Raw genomic sequence first — 17,200 nt, 5'->3', positions numbered from 1 at the left:
TCTGCCCCTGCGCTTGCTGCTGGTCACGAGGGGGGGTCTCTGCCCCTGCGCTTGCCGCTGGTCACGAGGGGGGGTCTCTGCCCCTGCGCTTGCCGCTGGTCACGAGGGGGGGTCTCTGCCCCTGCGCTTGCTGCTGGTGACAAGGGGGGTCTCTGCCCCTGCGCTTGCCGCTGGTGACGAGGGGGGTCTCTACCCCTGCGCTTGCCGCTGGTCACGAGGGGGGGTCTCTGCCCCTGCGCTTGCCGCTGGTCACGAGGGGGTCTCTGCCCCTGCGCTTGCCGCTGGTGACGAGGGGGGGTCTCTGCCCCTGCGCTTGCTGCTGGTCACGAGGGGGGGTCTCTGCCCCTGCGCCTGCTGCTGGTGACGAGGGGGGGTCTCTGCCCCTGCGCTTGCTGCTGGTCATGAGGGGGGTCTCTGCCCCTGCGCTTGCTGCTGGTGACGAGGGGGGGTCTCTGCCCCTGCGCTTGCTGCTGGTCACGAGAGGGGGTCTCTGCCCCTGCGCTTGCCGCTGGTCACGAGGGGGGGTCTCTGCCCCTGCGCTTGCCGCTGGTCACGAGGGGGGGTCTCTGCCCCTGCGCTTGCCGCTGGTCACGAGGGGGGGTCTCTGCCCCTGCGCTTGCTGCTGGTGACGAGGGGGGGTCTCTGCCCCTGCGTTTGCCGCTGGTGACAAGGGGGGTCTCTGCCCCTGCGCTTGCCGCTGGTCACGAGGGGGGGTCTCTGCCCCTGCGCTTGCCGCTGGTCACGAGGGGGGGTCTCTGCCCCTGCGCTTGCCGCTGGTCACGAGGGGGGTCTCTGCCCCTGCGCTTGCTGCTGGTGACGAGGGGGGGTCTCTGCCCCTGCGCTTGCTGCTGGTCACGAGGGGGGGTCTCTGCCCCTGCGCTTGCCGCTGGTGACGAGGGGGGTCTCTGCCCCTGCGCTTGCCGCTGGTGACGAGGGGGGGTCTCTGCCCCTGCGCTTGCCGCTGGTGACGAGGGGGGTCTCTGCCCCTGCGCTTGCCGCTGGTGACGAGGGGGGGGTCTCTGCCCCTGCGCTTGCCGCTGGTCACGAGGGGGGGTCTCTGCCTCTGCGCTTGCCGCTGGTCACGAGGGGGGGTCTCTGCCCCTGCGCTTGCCGCTGGTCACGAGGGGGGGTCTCTGCCCCTGCGCTTGCTGCTGGTGACGAGGGGGGGTCTCTGCCCCTGCGCTTGCCGCTGGTCACGAGGGGGGGTCTCTGCCCCTGCGCTTGCCGCTGGTGACGAGGGGGGGTCTCTGCCCCTGCGCTTGCTGCTGGTGACGAGGGGGGGTCTCTGCCCCTGCGCTTGACGCTGGTCACGAGGGGGGGTCTCTGCCCCTGCGCTTGCTGCTGGTGACGAGGGGGGTCTCTGCCCCTGCGCTTGCTGCTGGTCACGAGGGGGGGTCTCTGCCCCTGCGCTTGCTGCTGGTGACGAGGGGGGTCTCTGCCCCTGCGCTTGCCGCTGGTCACGAGGGGGGGTCTCTGCCCCTGCGCTTGCCGCTGGTGACGAGGGGGGTCTCTGCCCCTGCGCTTGCTGCTGGTGACGAGGGGGGTCTCTGCCCCTGCGCTTGCTGCTGGTCACGAGGGGGGGTCTCTGCCCCTGCGCTTGCCGCTGGTCACGAGGGGGGGTCTCTGCCCCTGCGCTTGCTGCTGGTCACGAGGGGGGGTCTCTGCCCCTGCGTTTGCTGCTGGTCACGAGGGGGGTCTCTGCCCCTGCGCTTGCTGCTGGTCACGAGGGGGGGTCTCTGCCCCTGCGCTTGCCGCTGGTGACGAGGGGGGGTCTCTGTCCCTGCGCTTGCTGCTGGTCACGAGGGGGGTCTCTGCCCCTGCGCTTGCCGCTGGTGACGAGGGGGGGTCTCTGCCCCTGCGCTTGCCGCTGGTCACGAGGGGGGGTCTCTGCCCCTGCGCTTGCTGCTGGTCACGAGGGGGGGTCTCTGCCCCTGCGCTTGCCGCTGGTCACGAGGGGGGGTCTCTGCCCCTGCGCTTGCCGCTGGTGACGAGGGGGGGTCTCTGCCCCTGCGCTTGCCGCTGGTCACGAGGGGGGGTCTCTGCCCCTGCGCTTGCCGCTGGTCACGAGGGGGGGTCTCTGCCCCTGCGCTTGCTGCTGGTCATGAGGGGGGGTCTCAGCCCCTGCGCTTGCTGCTGGTCACGAGGGGGGTCTCTGCCCCTGCGCTTGCCGCTGGTCACGAGGGGGGTCTCTGCCCCTGCGCTTGCCGCTGGTGACGAGGGGGGGTCTCTGCCCCTGCGCTTGCCGCTGGTCACGAGGGGGGGTCTCTGCCCCTGCGCTTGCCGCTGGTCACGAGGGGGGTCTCTGCCCCTGCGCTTGCCGCTGGTCACGAGGGGGGGTCTCTGCCCCTGCGCTTGCCGCTCGTCACGAGGGGGGTCTCTGCCCCTGCGCTTGCTGCTGGTGACGAGGGGGGGTCTCTGCCCCTGCGCTTGCTGCTGGTGACAAGGGGGGTCTCTGCCCCTGCGCTTGCTGCTGGTCACGAGGGGGGGTCTCTGCCCCTGCGCTTGCCGCTGGTCACGAGGGGGGGTCTCTGCCCCTGCGCTTGCCGCTGGTCACGAGGGAGGTCTCTGCCCCTGCGCTTGCCGCTGGTCACGAGGGGGGGTCTCTGCCCCTGCGCTTGCTGCTGGTCACGAGGGGGGGTCTCTGCCCCTGCGCTTGCTGCTGGTCACGAGGGGGGTCTCTGCCCCTGCGCTTGCTGCTGGTGACGAGGGGGGTCTCTGCCCCTGCGCTTGCTGCTGGTCACGAGGGGGGGTCTCTGCCCCTGCGCTTGCCGCTGGTGACGAGGGGGGGTCTCTGCCCCTGCGCTTGCCGCTGGTCACGAGGGGGGTCTCTGCCCCTGCGCTTGCCGCTGGTGACGAGGGGGGTCTCTGCCCCTGCGCTTGCTGCTGGTGACGAGGGGGGGTCTCTGCCCCTGCGCTTGCTGCTGGTCACGAGGGGGGGTCTCTGCCCCTGCGCTTGCCGCTGGTGACGAGGGGGGGTCTCTGCCCCTGCGCTTGCCGCTGGTCACGAGGGGGGGTCTCTGCCCCTACGCTTGCTGCTGGTCACGAGGGGGGGTCTCTGCCCCTACGCTTGCCGCTGGTCACGAGGGGGGGTCTCTGCCCCTACGCTTGCTGCTGGTCACGAGGGGGGGTCTCTGCCCCTGCGCTTGCTGCTGGTCACGAGGGGGGTCTCTGCCCCTGCGCTTGCTGCTGGTCACGAGGGGGGTCTCTGCCCCTGCGCTTGCTGCTGGTCACGAGGGGGGGTCTCTGCCCCTGCGCTTGCCGCTGGTCACGAGGGGGGGTCTCTGCCCCTGCGCTTGCTGCTGGTCACGAGGGGGGTCTCTGCCCCTGCGCTTGCCGCTGGTCACGAGGGGGGGTCTCTGCCCCTGCGCTTGCCGCTGGTGACGAGGGGGGGTCTCTGCCCCTGCGCTTGCTGCTGGTCACGAGGGGGGGTCTCTGCCCCTGCGCTTGCCGCTGGTCACGAGGGGGGTCTCTGCCCCTGCGCTTGCCGCTGGTCACGAGGGGGGTCTCTGCCCCTGCGCTTGCTGCTGGTCACGAGGGGGGGTCTCTGCCCCTGCGCTTGCCGCTGGTGACGAGGGGGGGTCTCTGCCCCTGCGCTTGCCGCTGGTCACGAGGGGGGTCTCTGCCCCTGCGCTTGCCGCTGGTGACGAGGGGGGTCTCTGCCCCTGCGCTTGCTGCTGGTGACGAGGGGGGGTCTCTGCCCCTGCGCTTGCTGCTGGTCACGAGGGGGGGTCTCTGCCCCTGCGCTTGCCGCTGGTGACGAGGGGGGGTCTCTGCCCCTGCGCTTGCCGCTGGTCACGAGGGGGGGTCTCTGCCCCTACGCTTGCTGCTGGTCACGAGGGGGGGTCTCTGCCCCTACGCTTGCCGCTGGTCACGAGGGGGGGTCTCTGCCCCTACGCTTGCTGCTGGTCACGAGGGGGGTCTCTGCCCCTGCGCTTGCCGCTGGTCACGAGGGGGGGTCTCTGCCCCTGCGCTTGCCGCTGGTGACGAGGGGGGGTCTCTGCCCCTGCGCTTGCCGCTGGTCACGAGGGGGGTCTCTGCCCCTGCGCTTGCCGCTGGTCACGAGGGGGGGTCTCTGCCCCTGCGCTTGCTGCTGGTCACGAGGGGGGGTCTCTGCCCCTGCGCTTGCTGCTGGTCACGAGGGGGGGTCTCTGCCCCTGCGCTTGCCGAGGGGGGGTCTCTGCCCCTGCGCTTGCTGCTGGTCACGAGGGGGGGTCTCTGCCCCTGCGCTTGCCGCTGGTGACGAGGGGGGGTCTCTGCCCCTGCGCTTGCCGCTGGTGACGAGGGGGGTCTCTGCCCCTGCGCTTGCCGCTGGTCACGAGGGGGGGTCTCTGCCCCTGCGCTTGCCGCTGGTCACGAGGGGGGTCTCTGCCCCTGCGCTTGCCGCTGGTCACAAGGGGGGGTCTCTGCCCCTGCGCTTGCTGCTGGTCACGAGGGGGGGTCTCTGCCCCTGCGCTTGCTGCTGGTCACGAGGGGGGGTCTCTGCCCCTGCGCTTGCCGCTGGTCACGAGGGGGGGTCTCTGCCCCTGAGCTTGCTGCTGGTCACGAGGGGGGTCTCTGCCCCTGCGCTTGCCGCTGGTCACGAGGGGGGTCTCTGCCCCTGCGCTTGCCGCTGGTCACGAGGGGGGTCTCTGCCCCTGCGCTTGCCGCTGGTCACGAGGGGGGGTCTCTGCCCCTGCGCTTGCCGCTGGTGACGAGGGGGGGTCTCTGCCCCTGCGCTTGCTGCTGGACACGAGGGGGGTCTCTGCCCCTGCGCTTGCCGCTGGTGACGAGGGGGGGTCTCTGCCCCTGCGCTTGCTGCTGGACACGAGGGGGGTCTCTGCCCCTGCGCTTGCCGCTGGTCACGAGGGGGTCTCTGCCCCTGCGCTTGCTGCTGGTGACGAGGGGGGGTCTCTGCCCCTGCGCTTGCTGCTGGTCACGAGGGGGGTCTCTGCCCCTGCGCTTGCTGCTGGTCACGAGGGGGGGTCTCTGCCCCTGCGCTTGCCGCTGGTCACGAGGGGGGGTCTCTGCCCCTGCGCTTGCCGCTGGTCACGAGGGGGGGTCTCTGCCCCTGCGCTTGCTGCTGGTCACGAGGGGGGGTCTCTGCCCCTGCGCTTGCTGCTGGTGACGAGGGGGGGTCTCTGCCCCTGCTCTTGCTGCTGGTCACGAGGGGGGGTCTCTGCCCCTGCGCTTGCTGCTGGTCACGAGGGGGGGTCTCTGCCCCTGCGCTTGCCGCTGGTCACGAGGGGGGTCTCTGCCCCTGCGCTTGCCGCTGGTCACGAGGGGGGTCTCTGCCCCTGCGCTTGCCGCTGGTCACGAGGGGGGGTCTCTGCCCCTGCGCTTGCCGCTGGTCACGAGGGGGGTCTCTGCCCCTGCGCTTGCTGCTGGTCACGAGGGGGGTCTCTGCCCCTGCGCTTGCCGCTGGTCACGAGGGGGGTCTCTGCCCCTGCGCTTGCCGCTGGTCACGAGGGGGTCTCTGCCCCTGCGCTTGCCGCTGGTCACGAGGGGGGTCTCTGCCCCTGCGCTTGCCGCTGGTCACGAGGGGGGTCTCTGCCCCTGCGCTTGCCGCTGGTCACGAGGGGGGTCTCTGCCCCTGCGCTTGCTGCTGGTGACGAGGGGGGTCTCTGCCCCTGCGCTTGCTGCTGGTGACGAGGGGGGTCTCTGCCCCTGCGCTTGCTGCTGGTGACGAGGGGGGTCTCTGCCCCTGCGCTTGCTGCTGGTGACGAGGGGGGTCTCTGCCCCTGCGCTTGCTGCTGGTGACGAGGGGGGTCTCTGCCCCTGCGCTTGCTGCTGGTCACGAGGGGGGGTCTCTGCCCCTGCGCTTGCCGCTGGTCACGAGGGGGGGTCTCTGCCCCTGCGCTTGCCGCTGGTGACGAGGGGGGGTCTCTGCCCCTGCGCTTGCCGCTGGTGACGAGGGGGGGTCTCTGCCCCTGCGCTTGCCGCTGGTCACGAGGGGGGGTCTCTGCCCCTGCGCTTGCCGCTGGTGACGAGGGGGGGTCTCTGCCCCTGCGCTTGCCGCTGGTCACGAGGGGGGGTCTCTGCCCCTGCGCTTGCCGCTGGTGACGAGGGGGGGTCTCTGCCCCTGCGCTTGCTGCTGGTCACGAGGGGGGTCTCTGCCCCTGCGCTTGCTGCTGGTCACGAGGGGGGTCTCTGCCCCTGCGCTTGCTGCTGGTGACGAGGGGGGTCTCTGCCCCTGCGCTTGCTGCTGGTCACGAGGGGGGTCTCTGCCCCTGCGCTTGCTGCTGGTCACGAGGGGGGTCTCTGCCCCTGCGCTTGCCGTGCCTGCGTGGGCTGGGTTCTCCCCTGGAGCCGTTCTCTGTCCTGCTGCAGGCTGTGGGAGGCTGACGGGCGTCAGTAACCCCATCACCATCCGGGCCTCGGGATCCCGCTTCGGATCGTGGATGACGGACACCATGGCTCCCAGCGCTGACAGCAGGGTGAGTGCTGGGGCCGGGGGGGGCTGGGAGGACTTGGGGGGCTGCTCTACCTTTCCAGAGCTCCTCTCCCCTGCTGGCTTCAGCTTGGAAACGCACGGACTCGCCCAGGCCTCGAGCCGTTCCGGGCACGTTGGGTGCCAGCCCGGAGCCGCAGGGCAGGGGGCCTGGGACAAGGCGCCTCCGCTCCTGGTGTCCCCGGTTGCCCAGGGCTCAGCCGTCAGCTCGACTCTGCCGGGCGGGCGCGTCTGAGAGCCTGGCCGCTCTCGGCCGCCGACAGCTGCTGGTCCCAATTCCGGGCAGCAGCCGTGTGGAGCCAGAGCCAGGCCAGTGGGGTCAGCCCGGCCCCGGGACGCTGCGGGCAGAGGACGCAGTCTGCAGGGCGGTGTTTAGCGTCGCCAGGCCAGCTCCGCAGTCCGGCACCCGGGCCCGGCAAGCGCGGCGGGAAGGCAGCGAGTGCTCGCTGGGCAGCCCCGGTGGGCCAAGGGGAGGGGCTGGTGAAACACGGTGCCGCCTGGCGGGGCGCAGCACGTTCCTCCGGCAGAGCCTGGCGCTCGCGGGAGGCGACCGTGGCCGTGCCATGTTTCCCGCCACGTGCGCGGCGCCGGCTCCGGGCCTGCCGCAAGCGCCGCGTTTCTGCCGGGGAGCTGCGGGGGAGACCGAGCTGGTGCAGAGGATCCTGGGGCCAGTCCCACGTCTCTCCTTAGCCTTCTATGGCACGTCCCGCCCACACTGCGGGGTGCAGCGAGTCCTGGGGCGCAGCGGAGCGTGGGCCACGCCTGGTCCGAAGGGCTCAGACCCAGCTGGCCCCAAGGCCTGGCTCCACCCCACTGGCTGCGGGTTAACCTTTCCCATCCCTGCCCTGCGGGGATGCCGGTCCCAGAGCCGGTGTCCGTCCATCTCCCTCCTGCTTCCGCCCCGGCTCGGAGCCGTCGGCAGCCCCACCAAGCGGGCAGGCCCCTGGGAACAGACACTGGCGAGGGCATAAAGGTTTCAGCCGGTTTGACAGGCCGGCGGCCACGTCCCGCGGGGCTCTCGGCTGGCTCAGCCTGCCCTGGGCTCCAGGACTTCCGCTAGGGGCTGGCTGCCGGGGGCAGGGCTGGGGACGTGGGGAGCCGGCGCTGTGGAACGGGGGACACGCCATGCTCCGCAATTCAAAGCATTTTGCCCGGCTGCTCCCTGGCATTATGCAGATGGGGGGCAGGCCTTCCGCTGGCCCCGCATGGGGCAAGAGGCTGGGGGGCCCAGGCCTGGCCCACATGAGGGAGAATGGTTGGGAGGCATAGGTCTGGCCCCACATGGGGGCAAGGGGTTGGGAATCCACATGGGGGCAAGGGGTTGGGGAGCCCAGGCCCGGCCCCACACAGGGGTGAGGGGCTGGGGGGCGCAGGCCTAGGAGTTGGGGGGGCGCAGGCCTAGCCCCAAACAGGGGTGAGGGGTTGAGGGGCCCAGGCCCGGCTCCACATGGGGGTGAGGGGTTGGGGGGCCCAGGCCCGGCCCCACACAGGGGTGAGGGCTTGGGGAGCCCAGGCCCGGCCCCACACAGGGGTGAGGGCTTGGGGGGCGCAGGCCTAGGAGTTGGGGGAGGCGCAGGCCTATCCTCACACGGGGGTGAGGAGTTGGGGGGGCACAGGCCTATCCTCACACGGGGGTGAGGAGTTGGGGGGCGCAGGCCTAGCCCCACACGGGGGTGAGGAGTTGGGGGGTGCAGGCCTAGCCCCACACGGGGGTGAGGGGTTGGGGGGCGCAGGCCCGGCCCCACACAGGGGTGAGGGCTTGGGGGGACTCAGGTCCAGGGGTTGGGGGGCACAGGCCCGGCCCCACACGGGGGTGAGGAGTTGGGGGGCGCAGGCCTGGCCCCACATGGGGGTGAGGGCTTGGGGGGACTCAGGTCCAGGGGTTGGGGGGCGCAGGCCCGGCCCCACACGGGGGTGAGGGCTTGGGGGGTGCAGGCCCGGCCCCACACGGGGGTGAGGGCTTGGGGGGCTCAGGTCTAGGGGTTGGGGGGCACAGGCCCGGCCCCACACGGGGGTGAGGGGTTGGGGGGCGCAGGCCCAGCCCCACACGGGGGTGAGGGCTTGGGGGGCTCAGGTCCAGGGGTTGGGGGGCACAGGCCCGGCCCCACACGGGGGTGAGGGCTTGGGGGGACTCAGGTCTAGGGGTTGGGGGGCACAGGCCCGGCCCCACACGGGGGTGAGGGGTTGGGGGGTGCAGGCCCAGCCCCACACGGGGGTGAGGGCTTGGGGGGCTCAGGTCCAGGGATTGGGGGGCACAGGCCCGGCCCCACACGGGGGTGAGGGCTTGGGGGGCTCAGATCCAGGGGTTGGGGGGCACAGGCCCGGCCCCACACGGGGGTGAGGGCTTGGGGGGCTCAGGTCCAGGGGTTGGGGGGCACAGGCCCGGCCCCACACGGGGGTGGCTCCCCTGGGACCTGCGGCCCGCTGACCGCGTGGCTGTTCTCCCAGCAGGTGTGGTACATGGACGGTTACTACAAGGGACGCCGCGTGCTGGAATTCCGCACCCTGAACGACTTCGTCACGGGCCAGAACTTTGTGCAGCACCTGCTGCCACACCCCTGGGCCGGCACGGGCCACGTGGTCTTCAACGGCTCCCTCTACTACAACAAGTACCAGAGCAACATCGCGGTGAAGTACCACTTCCGCTCGCGCAGCGTGCTGGTGCAGCGCAGCCTGGCCAGCGCCGGCTACAACAACACCTTCCCCTACTCCTGGGGCGGCTTCTCCGACATCGACTTCATGGTGGACGAGAACGGGCTGTGGGCCGTCTACACCACCAACCAGAACGCCGGCAACATCGTGGTGAGCCGGGTGGACCCGCAGACGCTGGAGATCCTGCGCAGCTGGGACACCGGCTACCCCAAGCGCAGCGCCGGCGAGTCCTTCATGATCTGTGGCACCCTCTACGTCACAAACTCCCACCTAGCCGGGGCCAAGATCTACTTTGCCTACTACACCAACACTTCCAGCTACGAGTACACGGACATCCCCTTCCACAACCAGTACTCCCACATCTCCATGCTGGACTACAACCCGCGGGAGCGGGTGCTGTACACCTGGAACAATGGCCACCAGGTGGTGTACAACGTCACCCTCTTCCACGTCATAAAGACCTCGGGCGAGGTGTGACACCGCTGCCGGACTCGGCCTTGGCTCTTTCTTTTTTACACGTCGGGATCCACCGATCTGTCTAGGAAGCGGGGCCCAGGGCAAGGCCTTTGTGTTCGCTCTCTTCCTGTGGCTCACGTGGCGCATGGAGCTCGTCTGCTTTCGTTGGACCAAGGTCACTTACTGGATTTGATTTGATTTTGGTGGCAAATAAAAATGATCTGACAGTGGGTGGTGCCTGTGCCTTCTCCTTCCCGTCTCTGCCGGGCGGATAGAACTGCGTCTGTCCCAGCGGGTGGCAGAGGCAGAAAGCGGGCAGCCGACGTGAAATCCGGAAATAGCGGCGAGCGCTGGAGTAGTGGTCGGTGGGAAAGTGCAGAGAGAAAATACCCGCAGCTGGACTGTGGCAAATGAGACAGGCAGCGAGCGTTAGGCACGACCGATGGTAAAATGCTGCCCAGCTCCGCTGCCGGCCAGGGCCAGCCTCCCTCTGCCACGGCTGGCAGCTGTCTCCTCCCTTCACCCCGGCCTCGCCCAGAGCCCTTGCTTGTGGCTGCGCTGGGCCAGACGGGAACTAGTGACTCAGACACTAGGACTGGGAGAGGCCAAGTCCAGCCCCTGCCCTCACGGCAGGACCCAGCACCGGCTAGATCAGGGCAGGGCAAAATACGGCCCGTGGGCAGCCCCAGCCGCAGACCGCCCTGCCGGGACCCTCAAGCACACAGCTGCCGGGTTTAGAGCCCAGTCCCCCGGCTCTCTGCTCTGATCTCCCCGCCCCCAGCCCAATCCTCAGCTCCTATTGGCCAGAAACAACTGGCCAATAGCAATGTACCCTAGCCAATCTCTCAGCTCCTATTGGCTGGAAACAACCAGCCAATAGGAGCTGAGAGATTGGCTTGGGCGATGGGGGCAGCACAAGCCTCTCCCCCCACCAGAGCTGAGAACCACGTGGAGGGAGCAGCCGGCAGCTCTAAGTGTCTGGGGCTGCAGCAGGCAGGGAGCCCGGCCTGCCTTGGGGTGCTGCAGGGCTGCTGGCCGGGAGACACTTAGGCAAACTTCTCCCAGCCAGGCTGTGACGGCGCGTTGGGGCCCCCGCCTCCTGCACCCCCGAAATGGCACAAACAGACCCCACCAGCCAGTAGAACAGAGGTGGTTTATTGCACAGCACAGATGTCACCAGGTTACAGGGCAGGCCTAGGATGCCTCCGCCCCGCTTGATATGGGGGGGGGTCTGGGCTTCTAAACCCTTCTCCTTCCCGTCCTGGCCGCGCCGCTCTAAACCCCCCCCCCCCCCCCAGCCTGTTGCTGAGGCTGCTTCCTCCATGCTCCCAGACAGAAAACTAACTCACTCCCCTCCAGCCCTGCCCCCAGCCAGGGGCGGCATCCCCCTTCCTTTGTTCCTCCCCATGGGGGGTGGCTGGTCAGACAGGTTGAGAGACCCTTTGCATAATGACTCATCCTGTTTTGCTGGGTTGTGGTACCAACGGCAGCCAGTGGGGTTACCCCAGAGCCAGCAGCATAGAAACCAGCCAGGTACCCCCACTACGTCACACAGGGCCTGCCTCTGGCACCCCTGCCCCTCCTGCACCCCAACGCCCTCCCTCAGGTCACCATCCAAACCCCCTGTACCCCCATGCCCCTCCCAGACCCTGCACCCCAATCCCCTCCCCCAGGTCACCATCCAAACCCCCTGTACCCCCCTGCCCCTCCCAGACCCTGCACCCCAATCCCCTCCCCCAGGTCACCATCCAAACCCTCTGCACTCCCCTGCCCCTCCCAGACCCTGCACCCCAATCCCTTCCCCCAGGTCACCATCCAAACCCTCTGCACCCCCCTGCCCCTCCCAGACCCTGCACCCCAATCCCCTCCCCCAGGTCACCATCCAAACCCCCTGTACCCCCATGCCCCTCCCAGACCCTGCACCCCAATCCCCTCCCCCAGGTCACCATCCAAACCCTCTGCACCCCCTGCCCCTCCCAGACCCTGCACCCCAATCCCCTCCCCCAGGTCACCATCCAAACCCTCTGCACCCCCCTGCCCCTCCCAGACCCTGCACCCCAATCCCTTCCCCCAGGTCACCATCCAAACCCTCTGCACCCCCCTGCCCCTCCCAGACCCTGCACCCCAATCCCCTCCCCCAGGTCACCATCCAAACCCCCTGTACCCCCATGCCCCTCCCAGACCCTGCACCCCAATCCCCTCCCCCAGGTCACCATCCAAACCCCCTGTACCCCCCTGCCCCTCCCAGACCCTGCACCCCAATCCCCTCCCCCAGGTCACCATCCAAACCCCCTGTACCCCCCTGCCCCTCCCAGACCCTGCACCCCAATCCCCTCCCCCAGGTCACCATCCAAACCCCCTGTACCCCCATGCCCCTCCCAGACCCTGCACCCCAATCCCCTCCCCCAGGTCACCATCCAAACCCCCTGTACCCCTCTGCCCCTCCCAGACCCTGCACCCCAATCCCCTCCCCCAGGTCACCATCCAAACCCTCTGTACCCCCCTGCCCCTCCCAGACCCTGCACCCCAATCCCTTCCCCCAGGTCACCATCCAAACCCTCTGTACCCCCCTGCCCCTCCCAGACCCTGCACCCCAATCCCCTCCCCCAGGTCACCATCCAAACCCTCTGTACCCCCCTGCCCCTCCCAGACCCTGCACCCCAATCCCCTCCCCCAGGTCACCATCCAAACCCTCTGCACCCCCCTGCCCCTCCCAGACCCTGCACCCCAATCCCCTCCCCCAGGTCACCATCCAAACCCTCTGTACCCCCATGCCCCTCCCAGACCCTGCACCCCAATCCCCTCCCCCAGGTCACCATCCAAACCCCCTGTACCCCCATGCCCCTCCCAGACCCTGCACCCCAATCCCCTCCCCCAGGTCACCATCCAAACCCTCTGCAGCCTGAACCCCCTTTTGCCTTTCTCCCAGGTCACAGCTCCCTCCCAGACTTTGCACCTCCTCCTAGATCCCCTCCCCCTGGCCAGAATCCTCTTCTGCACCCACACCTCCTCCCTGACCCTGCACCCCAATCCCCTGACCCAGGTCACAACCCTCCTCCATCCACACTGCCTCTCAGACCCCACACTGCCTCCTGCACCCCAGTCCCTTACCCCACGCACCCTTCTGCACCACCCTAGACCCTGCACCCCCTGCCCAGAAAAGTGCGGCCTTTGATCACTTTCCAAAATCTTGGAGTGGCCCCCCCACCAAAATTATTGCCCACCCCTGGACTAGATCATCCCTGACGGGTGTCTGTCTAACCTTGTAAATCTCTCCGGTGAGGGAGGTCCCACGACCTCCCTGGGCCGTTTACTGCGGTGTTTCCCACCCGACAGGCAGGGAGCTTTTCCTAGTGTCCAACCTCAACCTCCCTGGCTGCAATTTGAGCCCCTCGCTGCTTGTCCTAATTGTCGTATTCTGGGCAGAGGGGCCCACGCGGCGAGGGCTGGCCTGCGACCGGGACTTCTGGCGCGACTGGAACGCACCAGTGACGCGCAGTGGGACCAGGTGGGATCCCTGTGCAGCTAAAAGACTCTCGGGGGGAGTGGCGCCCGGGCCTGCCCCCTGCCCGCGTCTGAGCGCAGCAGAGAGCTCCCTCCGCGCGCAGGGTGTGAAAGGCACCGGCTCCGGCGCAGTGAGGCATGATTGCAGCCATAATCCTGCGGGGCCACGGAGCCAGGGCCCCTCCCTCTCGGCCCGGCCCGGCGTTCCAGCGCCGCGCGCCCGGCCCCTCCCTCTCGGCCCGGCCCGGCGTTCCAGTACCGCGCGCCCGGCCCCTCCCTGACCCCTTGCCCAGGAAACTACAGACCGGTCAGTTTAACGTCTGTCCCAGGGAAGATAATGGAGCAGGTAATCAAGGAAATCATATGCAAACACTTGGAAGGTAATAAAGTGATAGGGAATAGCCAGCATGGATTTGTGAAGAACAAGTCATGCCAAACTAATCTGATAGCTTTCTTTGATAAGATAACGAGCCTTGTGGATAAGGGAGAAGCGGTGGATGTCATATACCTAGACTTTAGTAAGGCATTTGATACGGTCTCACATGATATTCTTATTGATAAACTAGGCAAATATAACTTAGATAGGGCCACGATAAGGTGGGTGCATAATTGGCTGGATAACCGTAGTCAGAGAGTTGTTGTTAACGGTTCTAAATCCTGCTGGAAAGGGATAGCAAGTGGAGTTCCGCAAGGGTCTGTTTTGGGACCCGTACTGTTCAATATCTTCATCAATGATGTAGATATTGGGATAGAGAGTACGCTTATTAAGTTTGCAGATGATACCAAACTGGGTGGGGTTGCAACTTCTTTGGAGGATAGGGACATAATTCAAAATGACCTTAGCAAGTTAGGGAAATGGTCAGAGGTAAACAGGATGAGGTTTAATAAAGAGAAATGCAAAGTGCTCCACTTAGGAAGGAACAATCAGTTCCATACATACAAGATGGGAAGCGACTGTCTAGGAAGGAGCATGGCGGAAAGGGATCTAGGGGTCATAGTGGACCACAAGTTGAATATGAGTCAACAGTGTGATGCTGTTGCAAAAAAAGCAAATATGATTCTAGGTTGTATCAACAGGTGTGTTGTAAGCAAAACTCGTGAAGTCATTCTGCCGCTCTACTCTGCACTAGTTAGGCCTCAGCTGGAGTACTGTGTCCAGTTCTGGGCGCCACATTTCAAGAAAGATGTGGAGAAATTGGAAAGGGTACAGAGAAGAGCGACAAGAATGATTAAAGGTCTAGAGAACATGACCTATGAAGCCAGGCTTCATGAACTGGGCTTGTTTAGTTTGGAAAAAAGAAGATTAAGGGGGGACATGATAGCGGTTTTCAAATATCTAAAAGGGTGTCACAAGGAGGAAGGAGAAAATTTGTTCCTCTTGGTTTCTGAGGACAGGACAAGGAGTAATGGGCTTAAAGTGCAGCAGGGGAGGTTTAGATTGGACATTAGGAAAAATTTCCTAACTGTCAGGGTGGTCAAATATTGGAATAAATTGCCAAGGGAGGTGGTGGAATCTCCCTCTCTGGAGATATTTAAGAACAGGTTAGATAGACATCTGTCAGGGATGGTGTAGGCGGAGCTTGATCCTGCCTTGAGGGCGGGGGGCTGGACTCGATGACCTCTCGAGGTCCCTTCCAGTCCTATTATTCTATGATTCGCTGCTGTGTGGCGCCATACGCAGCTTTGGGACAGCTGCTCATGAGACTGCGACTGCTGCAAACGTCTGCAGCCGAACAGAGTCGCTGCCACTCAGCAGCTGGACAGGGCTCCACCAGCGAGGCATAGCGATGGCGCCGGGGGGTGCGGGGCGAGCGGGGGGCAGGGACGGCGCCGGGGGGTGCGGGGCGAGCGGGGGCAGGGACGGACGCGCCGGGGGGCCGGGGGGTGCGGGGCGAGCGGGGGGCAGGGACGGCGCCGGGGGGTGCGGGGCGAGCGGGGGGCAGGGACGGCGCCGGGGGGTGCGGGGCGAGCGGGGGCAGGGACGGCCGGCACCGGGGGGTGCGGGGCGAGCGGGGGGCAGGGACGGCGCCGGGGGGTGCGGGGCGAGCGGGGGGGCAGGGACGGCGCCGGGGGCCGCGGGGCGAGCGGGGGGCAGGGACGGCGCCGGGGGTTGCAGAAGGTCATTCGTCCAGCGCCAAAGGCCCCCAGCACGAGGCCCAGCGGGATAAATGCCAAAGCCACAAAGCGAAGGGGCCGCGCTGACCGGGCTGGGGGGCTCCTGGCTCCTGGCCAGGCCGGGTTCGCTCTCGTGCCTCCTCGGGTGCTTGGGGTGCTGGGCGCTGTGAGGGAAGGGCACTTTGCCCGGTCGGTGCGATGCAGCCCGGGGGCCAGGAGCTGGCTTGTCAAGGGCGATGGATTCTCCTGCCGCTGCCAGGCCGGGGGCTGGGAATCATTCCAGGCAAAGGGTTAATTATTGACAAAACAATTAGCGGTGGGGGGGCGGCTGGGGAATCGTCAACCTGGCCCAGACTCGAGGGGAGGGGGGAGCCCAGCAGGTCTGGGTCCCTTCCGAGCAACAGGGGCTGCTCTGGCTGCTTGCAGGGCGGGGGGGCTGGAAGGGGCTGCGCTCGGGGGGCTGGGTTTCGGGGGCTGGGGGGGCTGGGTCTCGGGGGCCTGGGTCTCGGGGGCTGCACTGGGGGGGCTGGGTCTCGGGGGCCTGGGTCTCGGGGGCTGCGCTGGGGGGGCTGGGTCTCGGGGGCTGCGCTGGAGGGGCTGGGTCTCGGGGGCTGGGTCTCGGGGGCTGCGCTGGGGGGGCTGGGTCTCGGGGGCTGGGTCTCGGGGGCTGCGCTGGGGGGGCTGGGTCTCGGGGGCTGGGTCTCAGGGGCTGGGGGACTGCACTGGGGGGGCTGGGTCTCGGGGGCTGCGCTAGGGGGGCTGGGTCTTGGGGGCTGGGGGGTCAGGGAGAGACCCTCGATGCCACGCACTCCGGGACGGCAAGGGGCAGGAGAGACCCTCGACGCCGCGCGCTCTGGGATGGCAGGGGGTAGGGGGCGCCCCTCGATGCCACGCACTCCAGGACGGCAGGGGGCAGGGAGAGACCCTCGATGCCACGCACTCCAGGACGGCAGGGGGCAGGGAGCGCCCCTCGACACCGCGCGCTCCGGGACGGCAGGGGGCAGGGAGCGCCCCTCGACGCCGCGCGCTCTGGGACGGCAGGGGGCAGGGAGAGACCCTCGACGCCGCGCGCTCCGGGACGGCAGGGGGCAGGGAGAGACCCTCGACGCCGCGCGCTCCGGGACGGCAGGGGGCATGGAAAGAGCCTCGACGCCGCGCGCTCCGGGACGGCAGGGGGCAGGGAGAGACGCTTGAGGCCGCGCGCTCCGGGACGGCAGGGGGCAGGGAGCGCCCCTCGATGCCGCGCGCTCCAGGACGGCAGGGGGCAGGGAGAGACCCTCGATGCCGCGCGCTCCAGGACGGCTGGGGGCTGGGAGAGACCCTCGATGCCGCGCGCTCCAGGACGGCTGGGGGCAGGGAGAGACCCTCGATGCCGCGCGCTCCAGGACGGCAGGGGGCAGGGAGAGACCCTCGATGCCGCGCGCTCCAGGACGGCTGGGGGCTGGGAGAGACCCTCGATGCCGCGCGCTCCAGGACGGCAGGGGGCAGGGAGAGACCCTCGATGCCGCGCGCTCCAGGACGGCTGGGGGCTGGGAGAGACCCTCGATGCCGCGCGCTCCAGGACGGCAGGGGGCAGGGAGAGACCCTCGATGCCGCGCGCTCCAGGACGGCTGGGGGCAGGGAGAGACCCTCGATGCCGCGCGCTCCAGGACGGCTGGGGGCAGGGAGAGACCCTCGATGCCGCGCGCTCCAGGACGGCAGGGGGCAGGGAGAGACCCTCGATGCCGCGCGCTCCAGGACGGCAGGGGGCAGGGAGAGACCCTCGATGCCGCGCGCTCCAGGACGGCTGGGGGCTGGGAGAGACCCTCGATGCCGCGCGCTCCAGGACGGCTGGGGGCAGGGAGCGCTCCTCGACACCACGCGCTCTGGGACGGCTGGGGGCTGGGAGAGACCCTCGATGCCGCGCGCTCCAGGACGGCTGGGGGCAGGGAGCGCTCCTTGACACCGCGCGCTCCGGGACGGCACAGGTCAAAGCTCTGGGCTGCAGCAGGCGGAGGAAGGGGAGAGAAGCTATTCTAAACACAAGGACCATGATCAGCCCCCGCT

The 17,200-nt window shown here is 68.3% G+C and overlaps 1 protein-coding gene across 3 annotated transcripts in view; it reads left to right on the top strand.

Moving 5' to 3' along the window:
• OLFM2 (olfactomedin 2) overlaps positions 1–9,765 on the top strand; it is a 68,048-nt gene extending 58,283 nt beyond the window's left edge. For all 3 annotated transcript variants that reach the window (XM_089774679.1, XM_075902506.2, XM_075902505.2), the window contains 2 exons: positions 6,307–6,413; positions 8,879–9,765. In XM_089774679.1, the coding sequence (XP_089630805.1) occupies positions 6,307–6,413; positions 8,879–9,556 (785 nt within the window). In that variant the 3' untranslated portion in view covers positions 9,557–9,765. The remainder of the gene's footprint in view (positions 1–6,306; positions 6,414–8,878) is intronic.
• The last annotated feature ends 7,435 nt before the right edge of the window (positions 9,766–17,200 follow it).

Source organism: Pelodiscus sinensis, chromosome 31 (genome assembly GCF_052426305.1).
Source record: "Pelodiscus sinensis isolate ZL-2025 chromosome 31, ASM5242630v1, whole genome shotgun sequence".
Taxonomy (NCBI): domain Eukaryota; kingdom Metazoa; phylum Chordata; order Testudines; family Trionychidae; genus Pelodiscus; species Pelodiscus sinensis.
The sequence above is the reverse complement of the archived record's forward strand: the minus strand, read 5'-3'. Positions and strand labels throughout refer to the sequence as shown.